The sequence below is a fragment of the Glandiceps talaboti genome, chromosome 13, assembly GCF_964340395.1.
Source record: "Glandiceps talaboti chromosome 13, keGlaTala1.1, whole genome shotgun sequence".
Lineage (NCBI taxonomy): Eukaryota > Metazoa > Hemichordata > Enteropneusta > Spengelidae > Glandiceps > Glandiceps talaboti.
Window position 1 is genome coordinate 21,173,365 of NC_135561.1, and position 20,216 is coordinate 21,193,580.

Genomic DNA, 20,216 nt, shown 5'->3' on the forward strand with positions numbered 1-20,216 from the left:
TATGAATCCCTGATGTTATCTTAGCAATATATACATGATGATATGGCTGTTGCTATGGGCGTGGTCTTGTTGCTAGACATATTTGCATACCTTTTTTGAATGTTTATTCACTTGTCTATTAATCCCTGTTGTTATCTTTGCAGTATATGTGATCATTTGGCTGTTGCCATGAGGGTGGTCTTGTTGCTAGGCATATTTGCATACACTTTTTGAATATTTGTTCACTTGTTTCAGAATCACTGTTATCTTTGTGAAATACTCCACTGTTTGGCAGTTGCTATGGGCGTGGTCATGGTTGCTAGGGATGTTTGCATACATTGTTTGAATGTTTATTCACCTACCAGATGATGTTATTATTTGACCAAAATATACTGCCATTTGGAACCTTATCAGTTCAGTTGTGCTAAAAACTAATTTCACGTCTTGCACTCACAGAGAATATGTGTTTGCAACAAGTCACTCATTGAATCACCAATATATATCATATCTGTCACGTATTATCATATTTAGATTCATCTTCAGAAGTGAATAACAATCCATTAGCAAATATGTAAATATGAGTAATTAATATGCACGAATTCTGTTACAATCTAATCCATTCTAGATATATAGACAGAAATTGCCAATGTTTTCTAAAAAAAAGAAATGAGAGGCAGGCTTATGCACACATGGGTGGACACACACAAAATGTACACAGGAAAAATGAATTGTTATTTGATGTGTACATTTTATTGGTTAATACGTTGTTCGTGTAAATTGAAGACAAAAGTGTCAAAATAACAATACTTTAATTGAAAATACAAATTTCAAAACTGCATATAATAACTTACAAGATTAATGTTATCATAGAAAATGTCACGGATGTAACCAAATTTTCAAATAATATTCAACAATGTACAACATCAGAACCAAACAAAAAATATTATGGAAATGTCTTTAACAAGTTTATGCATACATGGCAACTTGTAAACCATTCTTTTCACATAATTATAAAGTAGTATCATTTCAATCATAAGCTGAGATAAGCCAAATTGTGGAGGTGAGATCAATACTTTAATATGTAAAGTGTCACTAAAAGAACATATTGCTCACTTCATATTCACAGTACTACATATTACTACATACTGGTGTGAAATTGATTGTGCTGATTATCAATTTAGGTTAAGGGAAAGGGGGGGGGGGGGGGTCTGAGACCTAATTAAAAGTTTACTCAACATTGAACTATTGATCTCGCCTTTTAGAGAGTTAAAAATTGAGTTAATTTGGCATCTTAACAGGGTGGTTGATATTTCATTTGAAAATGTTAAACGCCAACCTGCTTTAATTCAACAATTCAGTATAGAAACTAGACAACGACCAGCTTCAGAAGAACCCAATGACAGTTGGACTATGAGCAAGTTAATTAGACAGATACAACTAGTTATTGGGATATAGTGATGTAATCTATCATTGGTTGTTGATGTATTAAACTACACACACAGTCAATAGCGAGTTTTTCTCAAGAGGTGACATCTTCAACTTCATTTCTAACTTTAATGGAACTATTTATGGGAAGCCATGTGCATGGTATTCATACCATGCTAAACCTGATAAGGCTGAACAACACAACGTATCTTGCAGTCTACCATGTGCAGTGATCTTACAAGTTACTGTGAACATTCTAGTACAGATGTATCATCTTGTCTACAGGGTGATTTTATCTGCATGACAAAGATGGCTATCACATACCTGTGGCATATACCATTTACAATGATACAAAAAAAGTTTTAGTTTGTGTTTATCACACTTTCCCAATAGTATGTTGCCATAATAATAAGTAAGCATAGAATACTTTCCTATTCGTAGAATCGATCATGACAAATACATGAATATTACAGCTTACAAAAATAGTTCATAAAAGTCACGTTCATATATTTACAAGTCACATACATAGAAAACTTACAAAAGTAGAAAGGTGTTATCTGAAAAAATTCTACAGCCTCCACTGTCAGTATGGTGTAGATGTTCTGCTAAAATAGGCATCTGTGATTACATGAGAAAGGGTTTATTTTTGTTTTGTTTCGAGTAATTTGTTTTTAGATCAAATCATTCCCATTTCCATAACTGTAATACATGTAAATGACAGTAGTGTGAGGAGTTAACATGATCAAGAAGAGATTGATAATTTATAAAACTTTGCAGTAATGGCTAATCAGAACAGTGCCAATATCAAAGGTGTACTTGTCTAATTCAAAATTCAATTATTTTCTTTTAAGCAAGGCACATAGGTATAGAAAGCTGAGCAAATAAATATAACAGTATCTTTCTGTTTACAATGTCTTGATCCAGTTGAAAGTCATGAACATCAATTAAACTCAAAGACCTTCAGTTTATATTCTGCAAAGGACAGAATTAAAATAAAGGAAAACCACAATTCGAAATGCAGTGTTCAATTATAAATCTGGCATGAAAATTCCTAAATAGCTTTGTTAATAATCTTACTAGCTTTCTCGGTAGCTTTGTTGCCATATCAAATAATGAGTAAATACTATGGCAAAGTCCCACCTTCTTAAAATTACCATGTGGATGAGAAATTGGTATCCATTTTCAATTTCCCAATATAATACAAAACTACTACGTGTTTTTACAGGGAAAGAATGTGAAACAACATATACAAAGTCCTTCTTTTTGAACTCAAAAAATTGCAGAAACATTGTATATGTGTAGCTGTTTGTTACTGTACAATAACAAACCTTTTATACATTATTCAGCTTTTTGTAAGTTATTGAGATACAACCAAGGACTTGCTACCTATTCTTTCACATTGTTTGCACAGTAAAGTTGTTTTCTAAATTAAAAATCAAACATAAAATACCCACTTCTAATTCACATGGTTGTACATTTCTTCATATTTTTAGTTAGTAAATTGTACATCATTTCAAAATATTGCAAACAATGAACTTTTCTGGGATATCAACAAATTGAGCGAGCAAAATTGTAAGAAGTATTAGAAAATATTAGGAGCTAGGTCTTTTTGATGATATCCAAGATTATTATCTTCAACTCTCATTCAAATCTTGGGATCAATGATGTTTCATTCTGTGAGAAGAAAGATAAAGAAAACTTACATCAGCTTAAAGGCCCATGTTGGATTATGACATTTTCTGTGAGAAAAACTCTTGTCTGGCAGAGCTATAAAAAATTTTGTTCCAAAACAAAAGAATTATTATGACTCCTCCATTGGCGTGGAGTTTTAAAGTTGAAAATGACTGTGGAAAATGAAACATGCAAACTTCAATAGATAACAGTACAGTAGGAAGCAGTACATGAATACCTAGATATTTGAACGGAGGAGTAAAGAGGCCTGTTTAGTAAGTATTCATACACAGAATATTCAAAATATCATGATCAATTTTTGTCATGAAAACAAGTTGACTATACAGGAATGTTAATGTGAGAGGTATTTGTTTTTTGAACAAAATGCTGTAACGGTTGCATGTACTATGACCTGCCTGGAATATAGCCTGGTGATTCCAAATCTACTTAATTGTAATTTACCCTCTTGTTGAATTATGGAATTAATGCTACCTCTCAATCTACAAGATGGTGGACTAAACACACATCAAACCAGTTTTTAAGCCAAATAGTGATTTTGTGAAGTATTTAATGAGAAACAAGTCTTCGCAGAATACACAGTCCCCTAACACACTACAATGTGTCTGTGATAGGAAGAAATTGGTTTGATTTAGATAATTGGCCCTGAAGGTCAAGGTAAAAGGTCAAGGTCTCCAAAGATACCTTGCATCTGATAATATGGGGTAGACAGTGCACTTGAGTGGAGTGTCTGTGTATTACAGTTTTTAAGTTTTGCAACAAATATTGAACTTTAACTACAAATACGGCCACCCTTCAGTCAAATTTGCATATATGAAAAAACAAATTGATGTGCATATGTCCCATATAATGTGTCACTTGTGTGCCACATTTAAGACAGAGCCCATCGCAATAGCCCCCACCTTCGGGGCTCAAAGGAGAGAGAATGAATGGATTAAATTCATGTGAAAGGCATTGTTGAGACCCAGTTTATGCTACTAATAAACAAACACCCCACCCCCACCCCCACCCCAATAAATGGGGAAGCTGGGGCATTGATTCATCAACACTTTACCCATAATTCAGTAGTTTATCGTCTGTACACTTGGATTAATGATCATATATCTTAGCCTGTAGAGCAAACGTTATAAATATTAAATGGAATGCTATATCAAGAGGGAGAATCCAAGTTTACCTTTGAGAGACAAAGCTATTTGTCTGCCTTGTTGCCACATTTCTCTACAACGAGAATAATGATGATGAGAACTATGACTTCTGCCATTGTACCAAAGAAAATATATAATGCTTCCATACCATCTAGAAAAAAATGAAGAAAAACACTGAATCTCTATCAAACAAATAGAATAACTTATATGAACAGGCTTATTTGTAGAATTTACAAGAGATAATGAAATAGCATCAGTTTTAATTAAAAAACCCATTATTTTTATTGTGATGTCTCAATGTAATGCCTTCTTTGTCTCTGAAGTAATGTTAATGCAATGTCTTTTCCCTCATGTCTGTGTCCGTGTGTCTCTATCGCTTTGTTTGTCTGTCTGTCTGTCTGTCTGTGTCTGTCTGAATCGGTGACACAATGTGCAAGTGTCTCACAATTGAGCTATATCCCCAGCTTTTGATTCTGGCGGCTTCGCTTCTGTTTATGTATTCATATTTCTGCCTTTCTGCCTCTCAGTCTGTCTTTCTATTTATTGGTTTTCTCGATTTCTCTTCCTAATATTTGTGCACATGTACAGAGCATTACAGAAACAGAATGATTGTCACTACGTATGATAATCTCTTACAGAAAGGTATATCATAAATGTCACATATGATGTCATACCCCTTAGCAAAGACTTCATATGATGTCATACCCCTTAGCAAAGACTTCATATGATATCATACCCCTTAGCAAAGACTTCATATGATGTCATACCCCTTAGCAAAGACTTCATATGATATCATACCCCTTAGCAAAGACTTCATATGATATCATACCCCTTAGCAAAGACTTCATATGATATCATACCCCTTAGCAAAGACTTCATATGATGTCATACCCCTTAGCAAAGACTTCATATGATATCATACCCCTTAGCAAAGACTTCATATGATATCATACCCCTTAGCAAAGACTTCATATGATATCATACCCCTTAGTAAAGACTTCATATGATATCATACCCCTTAGTAAAGACTTCATATGATGTCATACCCCTTAGTAAAGACTTCATATGATATCATACCCCTTAGTAAAGACTTCATATGATGTCATACCCCTTAGTAAAGACTTCATATGATGTCATACCCCTTAGCAAAGACTTCATATGATGTCATACCCCTTAGCAAAGACTTCATATGATGTCATACCCCTTAGCAAAGACTTCATGTGATGTCATGCCCCTTAGCAAAGACTTCATATGATGTCATACCCCTTAGCAAAGACTTCATATGATGTCATACCCCTTAGCAAAGACTTCATGTGATGTCATGCCCCTTAGCAAAGACTTCATATGATGTCATACCCCTTAGCAAAGACTTCATATGATGTCATACCCCTTAGCAAAGACTTCATATGATGTCATACCCCTTAGCAAAGACTTCATATGATGTCATACCCCTTAGCAAAGACTTCATGTGATGTCATGCCCCTTAGCAAAGACTTCATATGATGTCATACCCCTTAGCAAAGACTTCATATGATGTCATACCCCTTAGCAAAGACTTCATGTGATGTCATGCCCCTTAGCAAAGACTTCATATGATGTCATACCCCTTAGCAAAGACTTCATATGATGTCATACCCCTTAGCAAAGACTTCATATGATGTCATGCCCCTTAGCAAAGACTTCATATGATATCATACCCCTTAGCAAAGACTTCACATGATGTCATGCCCCTTAGCAAAGACTTCATATGATGTCATACCCCTTAGCAAAGACTTCATATGATATCATACCCCTTAGCAAAGACTTCATATGATGTCATACCCCTTAGCAAAGACTTCATATGATATCATGCCCCTTAGCAAAGACTTCATATGATGTCATACCCCTTAGCAAAGACTTCATATGATGTCATACCCCTTAGCAAAGACTTCATATCATGTCATACCCCTTAGCAAAGACTTCATATGATGTCATACCCCTTAGCAAAGACTTCATATGATGTCATACCCCTTAGCAAAGACTTCATATGATATCATACCCCTTAGCAAAGACTTCATATGATGTCATACCCCTTAGCAAAGACTTCATATGATGTCATACCCCTTAGCAAAGACTTCATATGATGTCATGCCCCTTAGCAAAGACTTCATATCATGTCATACCCCTTAGCAAAGACTTCATATCATGTCATACCCCTTAGCAAAGACTTCATATGATGTCATACCCCTTAGCAAAGACTTCATATCATGTCATACCCCTTAGCAAAGACTTCATATGATGTCATGCCCCTTAGCAAATACTTCATATGATATCATACCCCTTAGCAAAGACTTCATATGATGTCATACCCCTTAGCAAAGACTTCATATGATGTCATGCCCCTTAGCAAAGACTTCATATGATGTCATGCCCCTTAGCAAAGACTTCATATGATGTCATACCCCTTAGCAAAGACTTCACATGATATCATACCCCTTAGCAAATACTTCATATGATATCATACCCCTTAGCAAAGACTTCATATGATGTTATGCCCCTTAGCAAAGACTTCATATGATGTCATGCCCCTTAGCAAAGACTTCATATGATGTCATGCCCCTTAGCAAAGACTTCACATGATGTCATACCCCTTAGCAAAGACTTCACATGATATCATACCCCTTAGCAAAGACTTCACATGATGTCATACCCCTTAGCAAAGACTTCACATGATATCATACCCCTTAGCAAAGACTTCACATGATATCATACCCCTTAGCAAATACTTCATATGATATCATACCCCTTAGCAAAGACTTCACATGATGTCATGCCCCTTAGCAAAGACTTCATATGATGTCATACCCCTTAGCAAAGACTTCACATGATGTCATGCCCCTTAGCAAAGACTTCATATGATGTCATGCCCCTTAGCAAAGACTTCACATGATATCATACCCCTTAGCAAATACTTCATATGATATCATACCCCTTAGCAAAGACTTCACATGATGTCATGCCCCTTAGCAAAGACTTCATATGATGTCATACCCCTTAGCAAAGACTTCACATGATGTCATGCCCCTTAGCAAAGACTTCATATGATGTCATGCCCCTTAGCAAAGACTTCACATGATGTCATGCCCCTTAGCAAAGACTTCATATGATGTCATGCCCCTTAGCAAAGACTTCATATGATGTCATACCCCTTAGCAAAGACTTCATATGATGTCATACCCCTTAGCAAAGACTTCATATGATGTCATGCCCCTTAGCAAAGACTTCACATGATGTCATGCCCCTTAGCAAAGACTTCATATGATGTCATACCCCTTAGCAAAGACTTCACATGATATCATACCCCTTAGCAAAGACTTCATATGATATCATACCCCTTAGCAAAGACTTCATATGATATCATACCCCTTAGCAAAGACTTCATATGATATCATACCCCTTAGCAAAGACTTCACATGATGTCATACCCCTTAGCAAAGACTTCATATGATGTCATACCCCTTAGCAAAGACTTCATATGATGTCATACCCCTTAGCAAAGACTTCATATGATATCATACCCCTTAGCAAAGACTTCATATGATGTCATACCCCTTAGCAAAGACTTCATATGATGTCATGCCCCTTAGCAAAGACTTCATATGATATCATACCCCTTAGCAAAGACTTCACATGATGTCATACCCCTTAGCAAAGACTTCACATGATGTCATACCCCTTAGCAAAGACTTCATATGATGTCATACCCCTTAGCAAAGACTTCATATGATATCATACCCCTTAGCAAAGACTTCATATGATGTCATACCCCTTAGCAAAGACTTCATATCATGTCATACCCCTTAGCAAAGACTTCATATGATATCATACCCCTTAGCAAAGACTTCATATGATATCATACCCCTTAGCAAAGACTTCATATCATGTCATACCCCTTAGCAAAGACTTCATATGATGTTATGCCCCTTAGCAAAGACTTCATATCATGTCATACCCCTTAGCAAAGACTTCATATGATGTTATGCCCCTTAGCAAAGACTTCACATGATGTCATACCCCTTAGCAAAGACTTCATATGATGTTATGCCCCTTAGCAAAGACTTCATATCATGTCATACCCCTTAGCAAAGACTTCATATCATGTCATACCCCTTAGCAAAGACTTCACATGATGTCATACCCCTTAGCAAAGACTTCACATGATGTCATACCCCTTAGCAAAGACTTCATATGATGTCATACCCCTTAGCAAAGACTTCATATGATATCATACCCCTTAGCAAAGACTTCATATGATGTCATACCCCTTAGCAAAGACTTCATATCATGTCATACCCCTTAGCAAAGACTTCATATGATATCATACCCCTTAGCAAAGACTTCATATGATATCATACCCCTTAGCAAAGACTTCATATCATGTCATACCCCTTAGCAAAGACTTCATATGATGTTATGCCCCTTAGCAAAGACTTCATATCATGTCATACCCCTTAGCAAAGACTTCATATGATGTTATGCCCCTTAGCAAAGACTTCATATCATGTCATACCCCTTAGCAAAGACTTCATATGATGTTATGCCCCTTAGCAAAGACTTCATATGATGTCATGCCCCTTAGCAAAGACTTCATATGATGTCATGTCCCTTAGCAAAGACTTCATATCATGTCATGCCCCCTAGCAAAGACTTCATATGATGTCATGCCCCTTAGCAAATACTTCATATGATGTCATGTCCCTTAGCAAAGACTTCATATCATGTCATGTCCCTTAGCAAAGACTTCACATGATGTCATACCCCTTAGCAAATACTTCATATGATGTCATACCCCTTAGCAAAGACTTCATATGATGTCATACCCCTTAGCAAAGACTTCATATGATGTCATACCCCTTAGCAAAGACTTCACATGATGTCATACCCCTTAACAAATGCTTCATATGATGTCATGCCCCTTAGCAAATACTTCACATGATGTCATACCCCTTAGCAAAGACTTCACATGATGTCATGTCCATTAATTAAGATGTCATATATCATGCCCCTCAATTACCTAAGATGTAATGTGATATCATGCCCCTTAACAAAGATGTCACATGATGTCGTGTCTGGTACCTAATAAATATGTCATATGACATCATATATCTTTCCTATGAGGTCATATGTTACCCAAGATATGATATGTTATATCCGTTTCCTAAGACATCATATAGTATCATGTGCCTTAATTAAAGGTGGCATATTAATAATGTCACATTCATTATCTGTGATGTCATATGATATGTTGTATCACTTACCTAAGACATCAAGCTCAAATTTTTCGCTGACAGAGCTATGGCTGTTGGAAGCGTTACACAGATAAGTCCCCTTGTCATCTGTCTCAATTCTACGGATAACTAAAGTTGCATACACCAAATGCTGCTGGTCGTCTTCCGTCATTGAAATAAAGATACGGCCATCGTACTGGTCTTCAAGCTTCTTATTACCTTTGAACCACGATATTGTTGAGAGTGGGTAGCTGGTAGCATTGCACTCAATGAACACAGATTCTCCTTCCTCTCGACTTGCAGTGTTTGAGATGCTCATGTCAACCAGACCTATTGGTACACAGGGTAAAGTTTAGTACTTGGAGTATGACTATGAGTGAAGGGAGTGGTGAGCCAAATTAAAACTGTACTGTGTGTTTCCTATAACTCCGTATCAATTAGGGTAACTATAAGGGTATCTATCAGGGGACTAAAATATTCTACATGAATCCCTCAAGTATTGAACAGTTTAATGGAGCCATAGATGACATGATTTTAAATATCCAAAAAATAGAACCAATGGCATTATAACACAACTGTATTTGGCTGTTGCTACATGTATAGGCATGGTTTTGTTACTAGGCATGTTGGTTACATTTTTGCAATCATTACTCACCTACCTACCCATCCCAGGTTTCATCTTTGGAATATACATCATCATTTGGCTGTTGCTATGGGTGTGGTCTTGTTGCTTGGAATATTTGCATACATTTTTAAAATCTTTATTCGCTTACCTAACCATCCCTGTTCTTATCTTTGTAATATGCATAATCATTTCACTGTTGCTAAGGGCATGGTCATGGTTGGTAGGGCCAGTTGTGTCAAAATGGTTTGAATAATAACTGCAGAATAACACCTCCTGAAACATTCCCACTGATTTCATTGAAATGATTTCATGACATCAATAAAACTATAACCTTTCATTTCTAGGCTGAGTCAAAGCATTTTCTCACACCAAGAATCATGTTTTTCGACCCAAAATGCACATTTCTGATGCGCTCATTTTCATTTGAACAATTTCCCATTTATACGCCCTAAGTATTGTCCCAAGGTTTTTTAAGTCATTTACACACATACACACGCACACACACATGCACACACTCACACATGCTTGTGAATAGTGTCATATACACTGTTAACAGTTGTCTTTTTTGTAATTTATCTTTAGTACTAATACTATTTTTGTTAATGAAATAGAATTAAACCATGGTGTGCGATGTATGTTCGATGAATTCAAGATGATTGTTCTGGCCCGCAATACTTTCATTTATATGAATTATTCATGAGTGCCCTCATATATTTGCAAATGTAGCATTTTTGTGTGCATGCGACTACTAGTACTATGAAACCATTCCTGAATGACACAGTTTACCGACAGGTAATCAATCAAGATCCATTTAGTTATAAGTATCTTTATCATTTTCTAATAATTATGGCCTTCTGAAATGGTTTCATACTTCAGAGTTCCACTTCACATGCATGATTGCGTGTCCAAGTTGTTAGGTTGTCCACCATGATTATGTTAATATTATGCTAATTTGGTCACAAGGGGGAGCTTCAGGGTTGGTACAGACATTGGATTATATTAATGTGTTCAAATGTTCAGTGAGAGTGGCACGCTTTCTGTACAGAGTGTGCACTGTACATGCTGATTGTTATATTGTATGTTATAGGTTATGTATCTGCACACAATTAGTAATAAATACTCAAATATTTCAAAAGTTGTTTTTGGAATATGACAAAATAGAATTCGCATCTGAATAGACTAGATGTGATATATTATAGATGGAAACTTAATTTGTAGTACGTACTTATAATATCAACTTCGTCTACGGCTTGTAGGACATCTCCACGTTGTAACTTATCTGTAATGTTAACAATACATCGATAAATGCCAGCATCGGTGATTGCACTCTCTAAGATGGTAAGCACGTTGTCTTTGATAACAATCCTGTTATTTCTGCTTTTGATGTCTTCACCATTTTTGGACCATTCCACATCCGCCAGATAGTTTGTGTTGCAAGTCAATGTAATGTTATTTCCTGGTGCAATTATCGGGTCTGTTGGATCACTTGTTAGTTGAACCTGTGGAGCTGTGAAATAGAAACCAATTTATAAAAAATGATGACATTCACAACAAGGTTATTTTGTAATAACAGGGAAATGAAAGATAGTAGAATGTTACTATAGAAATCTAACCTAAAGTAATATATGCATACAGACATATAGGTAGGTAGGTAGGTAGATGTGTGGGTGAGTAAGTAAGTAGGTAGGTAGGTAGATGTGTGGGTGAGTAAGTAACTAGGTAGGTAGGTAGATGTGTGGGTGAGTAAGTAACTAGGTAGGTAGGTAGATGTGTGGGTGAGTAAGTAACTAGGTAGTTAGGTAGATGTGTGGGTGAGTAAGTAACTAGGTAGGTAGGTAGATGTGTGGGTGAGTAAGTAACTAGGTAGGTAGGTAGATGTGTGGGTGAGTAAGTAACTAGGTAGGTAGGTAGATGTGTGGGTGAGTAAGTAACTAGGTAGGTAGGTAGATGTGTGGGTGAGTAAGTAACTAGGTAGGGATTTGAAGAAAGTGGGTGGATATACAGGGTAAGCAGGCTGTCATGTAATGATGTATTTCTATTTCTATTCCTCTCTATCCTGTTTGTCTGTCTGTCTGTCTGTCTGTCTGTAAGTCTGTGTCTGTCAGTCTGTCTGTAAGTCTGTGTCTGTCTGTCAGTCTCTCTGTCTGTAAGTCTGTGTCTGTCTGTCTACCTGGAAGATTTAGATGTATGTATGTATGTATGAATGTATGTATGTGCGTATGTGTGTGTGTGTGTGTGTGTGTGTGTGTGTGAACAAAAATATAAATTACACACGTACACTGGAATACTTCAAGTGTTGTAGACAACTGACCACCACCGGTAGTACATATGTATAACCCCTCGTCCTCTTCTACTAAATTAGATATAGTAAGAATACTTTCTTTTGGCAGTTTCACCTGTATGCCAAATCGATCCATGCCATCCATAAGCTCACTTCCACTAGTAGAACCCTTGTACCAGCGTACATCATCTGGGTCAGCATCAGTTGTGCAGGTGATAGAGATCTCCTCTCCAACAAGGTACTTAGGCTCACTTGGAGAGATGCCAATTGCTGTAATAAAGTATGGAAATACAAGGTTCGTTAGTATTTATTTTGTATACGCTGAGATATTTGGGCTTTGTGATAAAATTGCTGAACATGCCGATGAGTTGATTTAGTTGTTACAAGCATGGAATTGTGAAAAGAACTAGGCAAGCGCAGCTAGCATGACTGAATATTTTGCAAAATGACTGAAGAAAGACAGATATATATGTACATACGTATACAGATAGAAAGACAGATATATATGTACATACGTATACAGATAGAAAGACAGAGAGATATATGTACATACGTATACAGATAGATAGAAAGACAGAGAGATATATGTACATACGTATACAGATAGAAAGACAGAGAGATATGTACATACGTATACAGATAGAAAGACAGATATATATGTACATACGTATACAGATAGAAAGACAGAGAGATATATGTACATACGTATACAGATAGAAAGACAGAGAGATATATGTACATACGTATACAGATAGAAAGACAGAGAGATATATGTACATACGTATACAGATAGAAAGACAGAGAGATATATGTACATACGTATACAGATAGAAAGACAGAGAGATATATGTACATACGTATACAGATAGAAAGACAGAGAGATATATGTACATACGTATACAGATAGAAAGACAGAGAGATATATGTACATACGTATACAGATAGAAAGACAGAGAGATATATGTACATACGTATACAGATAGAAAGACAGAGAGATATATGTACATACGTATACAGATAGATAGAAAGACAGAGAGATATATGTACATACGTATACAGATAGATAGAAAGACAGAGAGATATATGTACATACGTATACAGATAGATAGAAAGACAGAGAGATATATGTACATACGTATACAGATAGATAGAAAGACAGAGAGATATATGTACATACGTATACAGATAGAAAGACAGAGATATATATGTACATACGTATACAGATAGATAGAAAGACAGAGAGATATATGTACATACGTATACAGATAGATAGAAAGACAGAGAGATATATGTACATACGTATACAGATAGATAGAAAGACAGAGAGATATATGTACATACGTATACAGATAGATAGAAAGACAGAGAGATATATGTACATACGTATACAGATAGAAAGACAGAGATATATATGTACATACGTATACAGATAGAAAGACAGAGAGATATATGTACATACGTATACAGATAGAAAGACAGAGAGATATATGTACATACGTACACAGATAGAAAGACAGAGAGATATATGTACATACGTATACAGATAGAAAGACAGAGATATATATGTACATACGTATACAGATAGAAAGACAGAGAGATATATGTACATACGTATACAGATAGAAAGACAGAGAGATATATGTACATACGTACACAGATAGAAAGACAGAGAGATATATGTACATACGTATACAGATAGAAAGACAGAGATATATATGTACATACGTATACAGATAGATAGAAAGACAGAGAGATATATGTACATACGTATACAGATAGAAAGACAGAGATATATATGTACATACGTATACAGATAGATAGAAAGACAGTGATATATGTACATACGTATACAGATAGAAAGACAGAGAGATATATGTACATACGTATACAGATAGAAAGACAGAGAGATATATGTACATATGTATACAGATAGAAAGACAGAGATATATGTACATACGTATACAGATAGAAAGACAGAGAGATATATGTACATATGTATACAGATAGAAAGACAGAGAGATATATGTACATACGTATACAGATAGATAGACAGATATATATGTACATACGTATACAGATAGAAAGACAGAGAGATATATGTACATACGTATACAGATAGAAAGACAGAGAGATATATGTACATACGTATACAGATAGAAAGACAGAGAGATATATGTACATACGTATACAGATAGAAAGACAGAGATATATATGTACATACGTATACAGATAGAAAGACAGAGAGATATATGTACATACGTATACAGATAGAAAGACAGAGAGATATATGTACATACGTATACAGATAGAAAGACAGAGAGATATATGTACATACGTATACAGATAGAAAGACAGAGAGATATATGTACATACGTATACAGATAGAAAGACAGAGAGATATATGTACATACGTATACAGATAGAAAGACAGAGATATATGTACATACGTACACAGATAGAAAGACAGAGAGATATATGTACATACGTATACAGATAGAAAGACAGAGATATATGTACATACATACACAGATAGAAAGACAGAGAGATATATGTACATACGTATACAGATAGAAAGACAGAGATATATGTACATACGTACACAGATAGAAAGACAGAGAGATATATGTACATACGTATACAGATTGAAAGACAGTGATATATGTACATACGTATACAGATAGATAGAAAGACAGAGATATATGTACATACGTATACAGATAGAAAGACAGAGAGATATATGTACATACGTATACAGATAGAAAGACAGAGAGATATGTACATACGTATACAGATAGAAAGACAGATATATATGTACATACGTATACAGATAGAAAGACAGAGAGATATGTACATACGTATACAGATAGAAAGACAGAGAGATATATGTACATACGTATACAGATAGAAAGACAGAGAGATATGTACATACGTATACAGATAGAAAGACAGAGAGATATATGTACATACGTATACAGATAGAAAGACAGAGAGATATGTACATACGTATACAGATAGAAAGACAGAGAGATATATGTACATACGTATACAGATAGAAAGACAGAGAGATATATGTACATACGTATACAGATAGAAAGACAGAGAGATATGTACATACGTATACAGATAGAAAGACAGAGAGATATATGTACATACGTATACAGATAGAAAGACAGAGAGATATGTACATACGTATACAGATAGATAGAAAGACAGAGAGATATGTACATACGTATACAGATAGAAAGACAGAGAGATATATGTACATACGTATACAGATAGAAAGACAGAGAGATATATGTACATACGTATACAGATAGAAAGACAGAGAGATATGTACATACGTATACAGATAGATAGAAAGACAGAGAGATATGTACATACGTATACAGATAGAAAGACAGAGAGATATATGTACATACGTATACAGATAGAAAGACAGAGAGATATATGTACATACGTATACAGATAGAAAGACAGAGATATATATGTACATACGTATACAGATAGAAAGACAGATATATATGTACATACGTATACAGATAGAAAGACAGAGAGATATATGTACATACGTATACAGATAGAAAGACAGAGATATATATGTACATACGTATACAGATAGAAAGACAGAGATATATATGTACATACGTATACAGATAGAAAGACAGAGAGATATATGTACATACGTATACAGATAGAAAGACAGAGAGATATATGTACATACGATTATGTATACAGATAGAAAGACAGAGAGATATATGTACATACGTATACAGATAGAAAGACAGAGAGATATATGTACCATACGTATACAGATAGAAAGACAGAGAGATATATGTACCATACGTATACAGATAGAAAGACAGAGAGATATATGTACATACGTATACACTATACAGATAGAAAGACAGATATATATGTACATACGTATACAGATAGAAAGACAGAGAGATATATGTACATACGTATACAGATAGAAAGACAGAGAGATATATGTACATACGTACACAGATAGAAAGACAGACAGATATATGTACATACGTATACAGATAGAAAGATAGAGATATATATGTACATACGTATACAGATAGAAAGACAGAGAGATATATGTACATACGTACACAGATAGAAAGACAGACAGATATATGTACATACGTATACAGATAGAAAGACAGAGAGATATATGTACATACGTACACAGATAGAAAGACAGACAGATATATGTACATACGTATACAGATAGAAAGACAGAGAGATATATGTACATACGTATACAGATAGAAAGACAGAGATATATGTACAGAGATATATGTACATACGTATACAGATAGAAAGACAGACAGATATATGTACATACGTATACAGATAGAAAGACAGAGATATATGTACATACGTATACAGATAGAAAGACAGTGATATATGTACATACGTATACAGATAGATAGAAAGACAGAGAGATATATGTACATACGTATACAGATAGAAAGACAGAGAGATATATGTACATACGTATACAGATAGAAAGACAGAGATATATGTACATACGTATACAGATAGAAAGACAGAGAGATATATGTACATACGTATACAGATAGAAAGACAGAGATATATGTACATATGTATACAGATAGAAAGACAGTGATATATGTACATACGTATACAGATAGATAGAAAGACAGAGAGATATATGTACATACGTATACAGATAGAAAGACAGAGATATATGTACATACGTATACAGATAGAAAGACAGAGAGATATATGTACATACGTATACAGATAGATAGAAAGACAGAGATATATGTACATACGTATACAGATAGAAAGACAGAGAGATATATGTACATACGTATACAGATAGAAAGACAGAGAGATATATGTACATACGTATACAGATAGAAAGACAGAGAGATATATGTACATACGTATACAGATAGAAAGACAGAGAGATATATGTACATACGTATACAGATAGAAAGACAGAGAGATATATGTATATACGTATACAGATAGATAGAAAGACAGATATATATATGTACATACGTATACAGATAGAAAGACAGATATATATGTACATATATATACAGATTGAAAGAGAGAGAGATATATGACTGTACATACGTATACAGATAGATAGAAAGACAGATATATGTACATACGTATACAGATAGAAAGATATATGTACATACGTATACATATAGAAAGACAGACAGATATATGTACATACGTATACAGATAGATAGAAAGACAGAGATATATGTACATACGTATACAGATAGAAAGACAGATATGTGTACATATGTATACAGATAGAAAGACAGACAGATATATGTACATACGATTATGTATACAGATAGAAAGACAGAGATATATGTACATATGTATACATATAGAAAGACAGAGATATATGTACATATGTATACATATAGAAAGACAGATATATGTACATACGTATACAGATAGAAAAAATGAGAGAGAAAGAACGAGGTAAATGTCAAAGCCCTTGTTACGTGGTCTAAGATTTAATAAAAGGTAAGGGGGAACCATTTGATCTCTGGTGGGGGGGGGGGCGGGCAGGAGGATTTTGGGGGAAAAAATTGTCAGCAGGTGAAGGAGAAAAAAAATTGATTCCGTAATGGCTTGAGATAAAACAATTGTTCCAACAGACAGATGTAAAAAAAAAAAATTGTTGCAATGTGCTGAAATCAGCAACATTTGGGAATCTGATTCTCTCATTTTGTAAACGTGCAGTTCATAACTATACCTACATGTCACTGGTTCACAACTAACTTGTTCTGTGTAAGAAGCAATAAGTAGCAGTTTACAATCCATGCTTCTGCTATTTAAATTGTATGTACATACTTTGGCGTTTTTGTTGTTGTTATTGTTGAAAAAGGCTGACCAACTATTAAAGGAGTACCCCCCCCCCTCCCCCATGACCCACATTATTTTTTTTTCAAATACTCAATCCCCCCAACTTGAACGCTATGCATATTTTTTCGAGGACCACCTCAAATCTCCAGACCCCCCCCCCCCAACAAGTTTTATTGTGAAAGCAGCCTTATATCATAAATCCCTGGGGGAAAAAAACATAGGACTTGCTCACAAATATTGAAAATATGAGCATCGCCTTAGAGTTAGCCTCCAATTGGTAACCAAGAAAAAAAATTGCATTGCTTCTGCATATGGAGAAAACAATTTGATGCAAGACTGACAAATAGAATAAAAAAAATTGCTGTCAGTGATGGAAAAAATGTGGTGTCATGCCCACTTCCGCCTCTCCCCCCCCCCCCCGAAATCAAATGGTTCTCCCCTAATGTTGTAAACCACTGGCTTCCTTAGCTTTACGGTAATGTTTGATTTTCACTTTCTTTGAAGAGGCTGTGATTTTGCAGAGTAAAAATAACTTCACGCATACGAGAGTGATTGAGACGTTAGGAACTTGTTTAACTTATGCTTCGTGATATCGCATTGAAAATTCTTCCCCCAAGACATCAACAATTATACAGTGTATCGCTCTGGATGGTACATGAGGGTATGCGTTGCGGATACGAATCGTCTTCGTTCACCTCTGAAGACGTGTCGAAGTACACGGAGTGCATATTTCCTGAGCTAACATGTTATTGTTACCAGGATGCTCTATAAATAAGTGATATGTTGTGGTTCTTTGAATAAAAATGTATTGAGGCCATCCTGTATTACATATTAGTTTACTTCCGGATTCGTCCACTCAATAAACGTAAACACGGGTGAAAGTTACGTCATGGACATTTATATGGGTTTCGATCATGGATATATTTAGCCATTCACTTTCATTATTATGCGCGTCCAGATAAATAAGTACCCAAAATAATCATGATAACTGGTATGACAAGGAAAGCCACACAACCAAAGCTTATAATAATCAATAACACTCGCATTATTGTTTCGCATTATTGTGTGTTACAATAATAATGACCCCATGGGAATGTTTATGCATACATGACAATGTCAAGTAAAACCATAGACAGTGGAGGGGAGATGGTAAAACACACTCGTATTTTATATGCCAACAGCAATGTCTACTATTTTATAGCTTCGTGAACTCCAGCGAAAGGGGACGAACGCTAAGTTACAGCACAGACGTGTCAGTGTTCTCGTAATAATACAGGGTCATGTCATATACTCATAGTAATTTGGATCTGCGTCCTACAGCCAAACTAGTTATGTTGCTTATTGTTTCGTCAGATGGCCTAAAAGGCCCAAGATAGTAAGATTTGGTGTGACGAAGCACTAAGCACTTGTACATGTGACGTGGTAGCAGTACAGTACGACGCAGATCCACTATAGTCTAGTCACAAAAGCATAGTTCGAAACTCAGTGTGACTGAGGAGAACGTTAAACTCGCGGATTACGAACGATCTTACCTTCACTTTGATGAAACCATAACACAGACAAAATGAAGACAGTCTTGAAGTTCATGTTGTCAGACTGATTATGTCTACTATGTTGTCTAAAGTTAGTTTGTCATCACTTCCGTTGACGCGAAAACTGACTTGCTTGTACGTATCGACTCAGTGCGGAAAACAAATATGGTGGACTTGTCGAGGACAATATAGAACAGGGTCACAGTGGGGTCAGTTTCTCTTTTTTATGGGAGGTCGTTTACAGTGTTCGTACAATCATAGACTGTCTATGGTACAATACAATACAATACCACGCACTGCACTGCTGTATATAATACACGCAGTGTATGGGCAGTGACCCTGTTCTTTATATTAATGAGTAATTTTATCTCTCGAGTGCAAGCTTCAAATTCATTATAACTT

General features: G+C 35.4%; 1 protein-coding gene across 1 annotated transcript; it reads right to left on the reverse strand.

Annotated features, from left to right (window-relative positions):
• Positions 1 to 750: 750 nt before the first annotated feature.
• On the reverse strand, positions 751 to 19,987 carry LOC144444568 (neural cell adhesion molecule 1-like). Its single transcript, XM_078134038.1, has 6 exons — positions 19,815 to 19,987; positions 12,409 to 12,681; positions 11,356 to 11,637; positions 9,536 to 9,835; positions 4,268 to 4,389; positions 751 to 3,078 (listed from the first exon to the last, which is right to left on the reverse strand). The coding sequence occupies exons 1-5, from the start codon at positions 19,867 to 19,869 to the stop codon at positions 4,283 to 4,285; spliced, it is 1,017 nt and encodes a 338-aa protein (XP_077990164.1). The 5' UTR covers positions 19,870 to 19,987; the 3' UTR covers positions 751 to 3,078; positions 4,268 to 4,282.
• Between the last annotated feature and the right edge of the window lie 229 nt (positions 19,988 to 20,216).

What these genes read in the sequence shown, in the direction of transcription:
- LOC144444568 (XM_078134038.1), bottom strand. Translation starts at nt 19,869, where the DNA reads ATGAACTTCAAGACTGTCTTCATTTTGTCTGTGTTATGGTTTCATCAA. An exon ending in ATGGTTTCATCAAAGTGAAG is followed by an intron (nt 12,682 to 19,814) that starts GTAAGATCGTTC and finishes ACTTTATTACAG; the next exon opens with CAATTGGCATCTCTCCAAGT. An exon ending in AACACTTGAAGTATTCCAGT is followed by an intron (nt 11,638 to 12,408) that starts GTACGTGTGTAA and finishes TCTATTTCACAG; the next exon opens with CTCCACAGGTTCAACTAACA.